This window comes from Gobius niger (genome assembly GCF_951799975.1).
Source record: "Gobius niger genome assembly, contig: SCAFFOLD_57, whole genome shotgun sequence".
Taxonomy (NCBI): domain Eukaryota; kingdom Metazoa; phylum Chordata; class Actinopteri; order Gobiiformes; family Gobiidae; genus Gobius; species Gobius niger.
In genome coordinates this window covers 217,707-229,015 of record NW_027639070.1, presented here as the reverse complement: position 1 = coordinate 229,015, position 11,309 = coordinate 217,707, and the positions used below count along the sequence as shown (strand labels likewise).

Below are 11,309 nucleotides of genomic sequence, written 5' to 3'. Positions count from 1 at the left end.
GTCCTGGTTTAGTCCTGGTTTAGTCCTGGTTTAGTCCTGGTTTAGACCTGGTTTAACCCTGGTTTAGTCCTGGTTTAACCCTGGTTTAGTCCTGGTTTAGTCCTGGTTTAACCCTGGTTTAGTCCTGGTTTAGTCCTGGTTTAGTCCTGGTTTAGTCCTGGTTTAGTCCTGGTTTAGTCCTGGTTTAGTCCTGGTTTAACCCTGGTTTAGTCCCGGTTTAGTCCTGGTTTAGCCCTGGTTTAGACCTGGTTTAACCCTGGTTTAGTCCCGGTTTAGTCCTGGTTTAGTCCTGGTTTAGCCCTGGTTTAGTCCTGGTTTAGCCCTGGTTTAGTCCTGGTTTAGTCCTGGTTTAGACCTGGTTTAGTCCTGGTTTAGTCCTGGTTTAGTCCTGGTTTAGCCCTGGTTTAGCCCTGGTTTAGCCCTGGTTTAGTCCTGGTTTAGCCCTGGTTTAGTCCTGGTTTAGCCCTGGTTTAGTCCTGGTTTAGTCCTGGTTTAGTCCTGGTTTAGTCCTGGTTTAGTCCTGGTTTAGTCCTGGTTTAACCCTGGTTTAGTCCTGGTTTAGTCCTGGTTTAACCCTGGTTTAGTCCTGGTTTAGTCCTGGTTAAGTCCTGGTTTAGTCCTGGTTTAGACCTGGTTTAGACCTGGTTTAGTCCTGGTTTAGTCCTGGTTTAGTCCTGGTTTAGTCCTGGTTTAGTCCTGGTTTAACCCTGGTTTAGTCCTGGTTTAGTCCTGGTTAAGTCCTGGTTTAGTCCTGGTTTAGACCTGGTTTAGACCTGGTTTAGTCCTGGTTTAACCCTGGTTTAGTCCTGGTTTAGTCCTGGTTTAGTCCTGGTTTAACCCTGGTTTAGTCCTGGTTTAGTCCTGGTTTAGTCCTGGTTTAACCCTGGTTTAGTCCTGGTTTAGTCCTGGTTTAGACCTGGTTTAGTCCTGGTTTAACCCTGGTTTAGTCCTGTTTTAGTCCTGGTTAAGTCCTGGTTTAGTCCTGGTTTAACCCTGGTTTAGTCCTGGTTTAGTCCTGGTTTAGTCCTGGTTTAGTCCTGGTTTAGTCCTGGTTTAACCCTGGTTTAGTCCTGGTTTAGTCCTGGTTTAGTCCTGGTTTAGTCCTGGTTTAGACCTGGTTTAGTCCTGGTTTAGCCCTGGTTTAGTCCTGGTTTAGCCCTGGTTTAGTCCTGGTTTAGTCCTGGTTAAGTCCTGGTTTAGTCCTGGTTTAACCCTGGTTTAGTCCTGTTTTAGTCCTGGTTAAGTCCTGGTTTAGTCCTGGTTTAACCCTGGTTTAGTCCTGGTTTAGTCCTGGTTTAGTCCTGGTTTAGTCCTGGTTTAGTCCTGGTTTAGACCTGGTTTAGACCTGGTTTAACCCTGGTTTAGTCCTGGTTTAACCCTGGTTTAGTCCTGGTTTAACCCTGGTTTAGTCCTGGTTTAGTCCTGGTTTAGTCCTTGTTTACTCCTGGTTTAGACCTGGTTTAACCCTGGTTTAGTCCTGGTTTAACCCTGGTTTAGTCCTGGTTTAGTCCTGGTTTAGTCCTGGTTTAGTCCTGGTTTAGACCTGGTTTAACCCTGGTTTAGTCCTGGTTTAACCCTGGTTTAGTCCTGGTTTAACCCTGGTTTAGTCCTGGTTTAACCCTGGTTTAGTCCTGGTTTAGTCCTGGTTTAGTCCTGGTTTAGTCCTGGTTTAGTCCTGGTTTAGTCCTGGTTTAACCCTGGTTTAGTCCCGGTTTAGTCCTGGTTTAGCCCTGGTTTAGACCTGGTTTAACCCTGGTTTAGTCCCGGTTTAGTCCTGGTTTAGCCCTGGTTTAGTCCTGGTTTAGTCCCGGTTTAGTCCTGGTTTAGTCCCGGTTTAGTCCTGGTTTAGCCCTGGTTTAGTCCTGGTTTAGCCCTGGTTTAGCCCTGGTTTAGTCCTGGTTTAGTCCTGATTTAGTCCTGGTTTAGTCCTGGTTTTGTCCTGGTTTAGTCCTGGTCTAGCTCTGGTTTAACCCTGGTTTAGACCTGGTTTAGTCCTGGTTTAGTCCTTGTTTAGCTCTGGTTTAACCCTGGTTTAGACCTGGTTTAGTCCTGGTTTAGTCCTGGTTTAGTCCTTGTTTAGCTCTGGTTTAACCCTGGTTTAACCCTGGTTTAGTCCTGGTTTAGTCCTGGTTTAGTCCTGGTTTAGTCCTTGTTTAGCTCTGGTTTAACCCTGGTTTAGACCTGGTTTAACCCTGGTTTAGTCCTGGTTTAGTCCTGGTTTAGTCCTTGTTTAGCTCTGGTTTAACCCTGGTTTAGACCTGGTTTAGACCTGGTTTAGCCCTGGTTTAGCCCTGGTTTCTGTCCCAAAAGCTCCACAGTGTCCTCTGTACTGCAGTACTACTGTACTACTGTACTACAGTACTACTGTACTGCAGCACTATTGTTACTGCATCGATTTCAGATCAAATACTTTGTAGTCCAGTCACAATATCAGTAATGTACTCAGTAATGTCGAGGACCTCTTGGTGCCACTGGCTCCGTCTCCATGGAGACCAGAAACCGGATCCTAATGTGGTTTCTGGAGTTCATCATCATCATCATCTGATCCTCCTGGTCTTTCACAGCATGTTCTGAGCTGCTTCCACTCGGGCCATGGAGGTCAGTGTTTCTGCTGAAGGGAGGGGAGAGAGTTCAGTATCTGCTCTGCCTCCTGTAGAACCTGGAGCTAATGTCTAATAATCAGATTGTTCTGCCCTGGTAGATCGAGGACGTGGGTTTTCCAAGAACAGGGTCGATGTTTATGACCAAGGTTTCTCCAAATGTCTGGTCTATAAAACTGTGCCTGGTTTTATTTTCTTACTTTAGTGATTCACTCAATTCGGTGCAGGTTTGATTAGCTGCCGTTAGCATTAGCATGCTGCCGTTAGCATTAGCATGCTGCCGTTAGCATTAGCATGGTGCTGTTAGCATTAGCATAGTGCCATTAGCATTAGCTTGCTGCCGCTAGCATTAGCATGGACTTAAACCGTTTTCACTGTGATGTTTCTCAGTTTAAAGTTCTGTCACTTTCAGTCCTGGACAAATCGGCTTTATTGGCACTAGAGCGGATCGTGGTCAGAGGAGAGTTCAGCACCTCGGACAGTTCCCGACTCTTCTCACAGCTGACCATGAAAACAGCTCTTTAGTTTTCCTTTTGAGATCATCTTATAACTGCATTAAATTACAATATTAGGATCTGTGTTTGATTAGAACGAACCTGTGGTGTTGACATGGTTTAGTGAAACATTGATCTGGTTTTGGCGATGCTGCACAGCCGTCTCACAGGTTCCTTCAGAATGGTTCAGACCGAGTTCAGCCCGAGTTCAGCCCGAGTTCAGCCCGAGTTCAGCCCGAGTTCAGCCCGAGTTCAGACCGAGCAGATCCAGTTCTCGTTGTGTTTCTTTCCCCTTTGCTCGTGTGGGAAAAGAGCAGCAGAGTCCTTTACATGTGGGGCTTTAATGCTGTGATAAGATGATTTCAAAAGTTTCAGCTCGTGAGCAGAGTTGGGAGCTGTCCAAGGTGCTGAACTCTCCTCAATCCGCCTCATGTTAAAAAGATCTGTACATTTACAGAATCGAGTTCACTTCAAGCCTAAGAAATGGGTGAATGTTTCTTTAAATATGAGGGAAATGAGGAAGCTCCATCCTTCTTCCACAGCCCCTATGGCGCCCCCTGCAGGTGGTGGGCACCCACTCAGACATTTGGGCGAATTTGCCCTAATTCCAAAATGATTCAATCAGTGGCTTTAGCCTAAACAGTAAAATCACTACTGCGTTTTCAGAGAAAACACAATCGTTCACAAATATTCATGTACGTTTAGCTCCATAGGCAGAGCGCCGGCTCATAACCACGAGTTTGTGAGATCAATCCTGGTTTTCTCTCCTTAGTCTTGGTCCTGTCCCGGTTCTTTCTCCTTAGTCCTGGTTAGGGCTGGGTACCGTTAAACGGTTCCTACTTGGTACCGACCGAAAAGCTCCTATGGGGGCGGTATTGAAAAACTTTTTTTTATCGGTGCTAATTTTTGGTACTTTTTCTCTCCAAACGTCAATAAATGATCCACAGTGAGTCTGAAAAAGCCTGAACTCATGAGCAGCTTCAGCACAAATGCAGAAGCAAAGCTGTAACTTACTCACACTTCAGTCATTATGAGAGATGGCAGAGCCGCGGACTGAGCCAGGACTAAACCAGGACTAAACCAGGACTAAACCAGGACTAAACCAGGACTAAACCAGGACTAAACCAGGGCTAAACCAGGGCTAAACCAGGACTAAACCAGGGCTAAACCAGGACTAAACCAGGACTAAACCTGGACTGAACCAGGTCTAAACAAGGACTAAACCTGGACTGAATAAGAAACTAGACTCTTAGACAAAGAGAAAAGGAGTGACAACAAGAAACACATGGGCTTTAGCTTTAGCTTTAGCTTTACCTTTAGCTTTACCTTTAGCGTTAGCTTTACCTTTACCTTTAGCTTTAGCTTTAGCTTTAGCTTTACCTTTACCTTTACCTTTAGCTTCACCTTTAACTTTAGCTTTAGCTTTACCTTTAGCTTTACCTTTACCTTTAGCTTTACCTTTAGCTTCACCTTTAACTTTAGCTTTACCTTTACCTTTAGCTTTACCTTTACCTTTAGCTTTACCTTTAGCTTTAGCTTTACCTTTAGCTTTAGCCGCGAGCCTGAAGTTCCTGCTGTTGTTTAAACTCCAGCTGCACCGGAGCCCTTTAGCTTTACCTTTACCTTTACCTTTAGCCTTAGCTTTACCTTTACCTTTACCTTTAGCCTTAGCTTTACCTTTAGCTTTACCTTTACCTTTAGCTTTACCTTTACCTTTAGCTTTACCTTTAGCTTTAGCTTTAGCTTTAGCCGCAGAGCCTGAAGTTCCTGCTGTTGTTTAAACTCCAGCTGCACCGGAGCGTTTGGATCACAGATTGTCTCTGGAAAAGGTGAGGCTCACTCTGCATTAGCCATGTTTGGAACAGTTATGGTGCATTGTCAGTGACAGAGTGAGCGCTCTCACTATGTAACAGATCTGTGACGTGTGAGGAGCTTTCACTGTGGAACAGCTCAGTGAGTTTAGAAAAGTTTATCTTCAGTAAACGCTCCTGATGTGGATCTGGTCTGTTCCTGCAGCTCAGGAGGGAATAATGTCCCAACTTTCTTTTTATCACGGCTTTAGTGGGAATGAAGTTCCAGGTGACGCTGCTGCTCCTGTTTTCTGATGTTTGGACTTCCTCCTGAACCAGACTTTTCCTGCATATTATTTTAACTCAATTAAAATGACAAAGGTATCGAAAAAAGTACCGTTTAGGCACCGGTACCGAAAAGCAGGTATCGTTAAAGTAGTGGCATCGAAAAAAAAGGAACAGTACCCAGCCCTAGTCCTGACCCGGTTCTTTCTCCTTAGTCCTGGTCCTGACCCGGTTCTTTCTCCTTAGTCCTGGTCCTGACCCGGTTTTCTCTCCTTAGTCCTGGTCCTGACCCGGTTTTCTCTCCTTAGTCCTGGTCCTGACCCGGTTCTTTCTCCTTAGTCCTGGTCCTGACCCGGTTCTTTCTCCTTAGTCCTGGTCCTGACCCGGTTCTCTCTCCTTAGTCCTGGTCCTGACCCGGTTTTCTCTCCTCAGTCCTGGTCCTGACCCGGTTCTCTCTCCGCAGCTCTGGCCGCAGACGGAGAACATCAGATGGATATAATCCCGGAGCTGGAGCGATGGACAAACTCCTCGTTCGGGGTCACTCGGGTCTCCGGGCTCCACAACGGCTCCAGGGCCTTTCTGTTCAGAGGTGAGGCTTCTGCTGGTTCATCTGACGCTGGTTCATCTGACGCTGGTTCATCTGACGCTGGTTCATCTGACGCTGGTTCATCTGACGCTGGTTCATCTCACGCTGGTTCATCTGACGCTGGTTCATCTCACGCTGGTTCATCTGACGCTGGTTCATCTGACGTTGGTTTCTCTGACGCTGGTTCATCTGACGCTGGTTCATCTGACGCTGGTTTCTCTGACGCTGGTTCATCTGACGCTGGTTTCTCTGACTCTGGTTTTCTCTGACGCTGGTTCATCTGACGCTGGTTCATCTGACGCTGGTTTCTCTGACTCTGGTTTTCTCTGACGCTGGTTCATCTGACGCTGGTTTCTCTGACGCTGGTTCATCTGACGCTGGTTCATCTCACGCTGGTTCATCTGACGCTGGTTCATCTGACGTTGGTTTCTCTGACGCTGGTTCATCTGACGCTGGTTCATCTGACGCTGGTTTCTCTGACGCTGGTTCATCTGACGCTGGTTCATCTGACGCTGGTTCATCTGACGCTGGTTTCTCTGACGCTGGTTCATCTGACGCCGTTTTCTCTGACGCTGGTTCATCTGACGCTGGTTCATCTGACGCTGGTTTCTCTGACGCTGGTTCATCTGACGCTGGTTCATCTGACGCTGGTTCATCTGACACTGGTTTCTCTGACGCTGGTTCATCTGACGCTGGTTTCTCTGACGCTGGTTCATCTGACGCTGGTTCATCTGACGCTGGTTCATCTGACACTGGTTTCTCTGACGCTGGTTCATCTGACGCTGGTTTCTCTGACGCTGGTTCATCTGACGCTGGTTTCTCTGACGCTGGTTCATCTGACGCTGGTTCATCTGACGCTGGTTTCTCTGACTCTGGTTCATCTGACTCTGGTTCATCTGACACTGGTTTCTCTGACGCTGGTTCATCTGACGCTGGTTCATCTGACGCTGGTTCATCTGACGCTGGTTTCTCTGACGCTGGTTCATCTGACGCCGTTTTCTCTGACGCTGGTTCATCTGACGCTGGTTCATCTGACGCTGGTTCATCTGACGCTGGTTTCTCTGACGCTGGTTCATCTGACGCTGGTTCATCTGACGCTGGTTCATCTGACACTGGTTTCTCTGACGCTGGTTCATCTGACGCTGGTTTCTCTGACGCTGGTTCATCTGACGCTGGTTCATCTGACACTGGTTTCTCTGACGCTGGTTTCTCTGACGCTGGTTCATCTGACGCTGGTTCATCTGACGCTGGTTCATCTGACACTGGTTTCTCTGACGCTGGTTCATCTGACGCTGGTTTCTCTGACGCTGGTTTCTCTGACGCTGGTTCATCTGACACTGGTTTCTCTGACGCTGGTTCATCTGACGCTGGTTCATCTGACGCTGGTTTCTCTGACTCTGGTTCATCTGACTCTGGTTCATCTGACACTGGTTTCTCTGACGCTGGTTCATCTGACTCTGGTTCATCTGACGCTGGTTCATCTGACTCTGGTTCATCTGACTCTGGTTCATCTGACTCTGGTTCATCTGACACTGGTTTCTCTGACGCTGGTTCATCTGACTCTGGTTCATCTGACGCTGGTTCATCTGACTCTGGTTCATCTGACTCTGGTTCATCTGACGCTGGTTCATCTGACGCTGGTTCATCTGACGCTGGTTCATCTGACGCTGGTTCATCTGACGCTGGTTCATCTGACGCTGGTTCATCTGACGCTGGTTTCTCTGACGCTGGTTTCTCTGACGCTGGTTTCTCTGACTCTGGTTCATCTGACGCTGGTTCATCTGACGCTGGTTTCTCTGACTCTGGTTCATCTGACGCTGGTTCATCTGACGCTGGTTCATCTGACTCTGGTTCATCTGACACTGGTTCATCTGACGCTGGTTCATCTGACGCTGGTTCATCTGACGCTGGTTCATCTGACTCTGGTTCATCTGACACTGGTTTCTCTGACGCTGGTTCATCTGACGCTGGTTCATCTGACGCTGGTTCATCTGACTCTGGTTCATCTGACACTGGTTTCTCTGACGCTGGTTCATCTGACGCTGGTTCATCTGACGCTGGTTCATCTGACTCTGGTTCATCTGACTCTGGTTCATCTGACTCTGGTTCATCTGACACTGGTTTCTCTGACGCTGGTTCATCTGACGCTGGTTCATCTGACGCTGGTTCATCTGACGCTGGTTTCTCTGACTCTGGTTCATCTGACTCTGGTTCATCTGACACTGGTTTCTCTGACGCTGGTTCATCTGACTCTGGTTCATCTGACGCTGGTTCATCTGACTCTGGTTCATCTGACTCTGGTTCATCTGACTCTGGTTCATCTGACACTGGTTTCTCTGACGCTGGTTCATCTGACTCTGGTTCATCTGACGCTGGTTCATCTGACTCTGGTTCATCTGACTCTGGTTCATCTGACGCTGGTTCATCTGACGCTGGTTCATCTGACGCTGGTTCATCTGACGCTGGTTCATCTGACGCTGGTTCATCTGACGCTGGTTCATCTGACGCTGGTTTCTCTGACGCTGGTTTCTCTGACGCTGGTTTCTCTGACTCTGGTTCATCTGACGCTGGTTTCTCTGACGCTGGTTCATCTGATGCTGGTTTCTCTGACGCTGGTTCATCTGACGCTGGTTCATCTGACGCTGGTTCATCTGACGCTGGTTCATCTGACGCTGGTTCATCTGACGCTGGTTCATCTGACGCTGGTTCATCTGACACTGGTTTCTCTGACGCTGGTTCATCTGACGCTGGTTCATCTGACGCTGGTTCATCTGACGCTGGTTCATCTGACTCTGGTTCATCTGACACTGGTTTCTCTGACGCTGGTTCATCTGACGCTGGTTCATCTGACGCTGGTTCATCTGACTCTGGTTCATCTGACTCTGGTTCATCTGACTCTGGTTCATCTGACACTGGTTTCTCTGACGCTGGTTCATCTGACTCTGGTTCATCTGACGCTGGTTCATCTGACTCTGGTTCATCTGACTCTGGTTCATCTGACGCTGGTTCATCTGACGCTGGTTCATCTGACGCTGGTTCATCTGACGCTGGTTCATCTGACGCTGGTTCATCTGACGCTGGTTCATCTGACGCTGGTTCATCTGACGCTGGTTCATCTGACGCTGGTTCATCTGACGCTGGTTTCTCTGACGCTGGTTTCTCTGACGCTGGTTTCTCTGACGCTGGTTTCTCTGACGCTGGTTCATCTGACGCTGGTTCATCTGACGCTGGTTCATCTGACGCTGGTTCATCTGACGCTGGTTCATCTGACGCTGGTTCATCTGACGCTGGTTCATCTGACGCTGGTTCATCTGACGCTGGTTTCTCTGACGCTGGTTCATCTGACGCTGGTTCATCTGACGCTGGTTCATCTGACGCTGGTTCATCTGACGCTGGTTTCTCTAACGCTGGTTTGTCCGAGCTCTTCCTCTTCGTCAGGTTCCGTTTTTTCCGTGTTGTCATGTTCCGGAGCTGTCCAAGGTGCTGAACTCTCACTGCTGCTGTTCAGAAACTCAGAATTAGAGCTGGGCACCGTCGATGCCGATACGAAAAGATTTGTCATTTCGAACCATGAAACAGATTAATAATATCGATCGATTCTTTCCATTAAATTTCTCTGTTACATGTGTATCATTTGTTACAAACAAGAAACTTCTTTTCACGATAAAAGTGCAGGACAAACACTTTTTCTGATTTTCACCCCATTTTAGCCTTTCTTTTTTTCACTTTTTCCCAAATTCCTCAAATTATTTTTACATTTTTTTGCTTTATTTTATGTTCGATTTCTTCCTGGTTTGGTCCTGGTTTAGTCCTGGTTTGTTCCTGGTTTGGTCCTGGTTTGGTCCTGGTTTGGTCCTGGTTTGGTCCTGGTTTGGTCCTGGTTTGGTCCTGGTTTGGTCCTGGTTTGGTCCTGGTTTGGTCCTGGTTTGGTCCTGGTTTGGTCCTGGTTTGGTCCCGGTTTGGTCCTGGTTTGGTCCCGGTTTGGTCCTGGTTTGGTCCTGGTTTGGTCCTGGTTTGGTCCTGGTTTGGTCCTGGTTTGGTCCTGGTTTGGTCCTGGTTTGGTCCCGGTTTGGTCCTGGTTTGGTCCGGGTCAGGTCCGGGTCAGGTCCAGGTCAGCGTGTGGAGCTGATTGGTCAGTGATTATTCAAGTGTCTGCAGGACAATCAGCCTCAGTCTCAACACTTTGCATAAAACCTGCAGAGAGTGGGCGGGGCTTAAACCTCCCTCTGCTCTGAGGTAGAAGAACCTCCTCCTCCCTGACAGAGGCTGATGTTCAGAGGCTGATGTTCAGACTTTGAGGCTGATGTTCAGACTCAGAGGCTGATGTTCAGACTCAGACTCAGATGTTCAGACTCAGATGTTCAGACTCAGATGTTCAGACTCAGATGTTCAGACTCTGAGGCAGATGTTCAGACTCAGAGGCTGATGTTCAGACTCAGATGTTCAGACTCAGAGGCTGATGTTCAGACTCAGATGTTCAGTCACAGATGTTCAGTCTCAGACACGGATGTTCAGGTCTGTTTGTGCTTCTGAAACAGTCAGAACGTGGTCACAGCAGGAGCTAAATCTGCAGCTGTGAAACAAAAGAGCGAGAAATAATCCCTCACTCTCTGTGATGAGTGTGCACAAAGAGGACCTGCCTCACTCTCTGTGATGAGTGTGCACAAAGAGGACCTGCCTCACTCTCTGTGATGAGTGTGCACAAAGAGGACCTGCCGTGTGTTAATGACATAATGACGGGAACACTTTCCCCTCGTCAGCTTTGGTGTGAACGTTAAGAAAAGCTTTGTGAGGCTTTGAAATGTGTTCTTTCACATCCGAGACGCTGCTGCTTTTCAAACTTCCTCTTCACAAACCTGCACTAACGCCGTGTTCACATGAGTGTTTACAGAACACAGCCTTTACTTCAACACTCTTTCCCTCGATTCTCACTGTAGCTTTTTCTTTATGAACTCGTGTGTTTTAAACTAAAAGAAGAAATATCCTGTGAGTCTTTATAAAGGTTCTGTTTCTGAGTTTGTGTTTGGAGGAGCTTCATCTGGACTCAGTTACATTTACTTTGTTACATTTTGTTGTGGACACTTTTGGACTCATGAACTCTTTCTTTCTCATCTTAATGACTCGTGTCGGATCAGCCTGTTTCGTTTCTGTAACGAGAGGAAATGTCACTGATGATGTCTGTTTAGTGTGAAACTCCCCTGAGGATGTTCTTGGAACAACGTGTTTACTGGAGGATCAGCCCCATGAGGAGCATCATCTGAGGATCAGCCCCATGAGGAGCATCAGCTGAGGATCAGCCCCATGAGGAGCATCAGCTGAGGATCAGCCCCATGAGGAGCATCATCTGAGGATCACATCCACACAAAACCAAACAGCACAAAGACTCAGTGTCTCCCCACACTCGTCACTCCTGAGGAAAACTGAACCTTAGGTCAGGCAGAAGCTGCAGGAGAGCGTTTAAACTGAACCTGAAGAAGGGTGAGACTTGGCACCAGAGCTCCCAGACGGGTGATCCTCCCACATCTGCCGAGGCAGATGTGGGAGGATCACACAT

General features: G+C 47.8%; 1 protein-coding gene across 1 annotated transcript in view; it reads left to right on the top strand.

Annotated features, from left to right (window-relative positions):
- Positions 1 to 5,632: 5,632 nt before the first annotated feature.
- LOC306982943 (protein kinase C-binding protein NELL1-like) overlaps positions 5,633 to 11,309 on the top strand; it is a gene marked incomplete at both ends in the record, with an annotated part of 170,190 nt that continues 164,513 nt past the window's right edge. The window contains one exon of the mRNA XM_079583387.1: positions 5,633 to 5,758. Coding sequence (XP_079439513.1) covers positions 5,633 to 5,758 — 126 coding nt within the window. The remainder of the gene's footprint in view (positions 5,759 to 11,309) is intronic.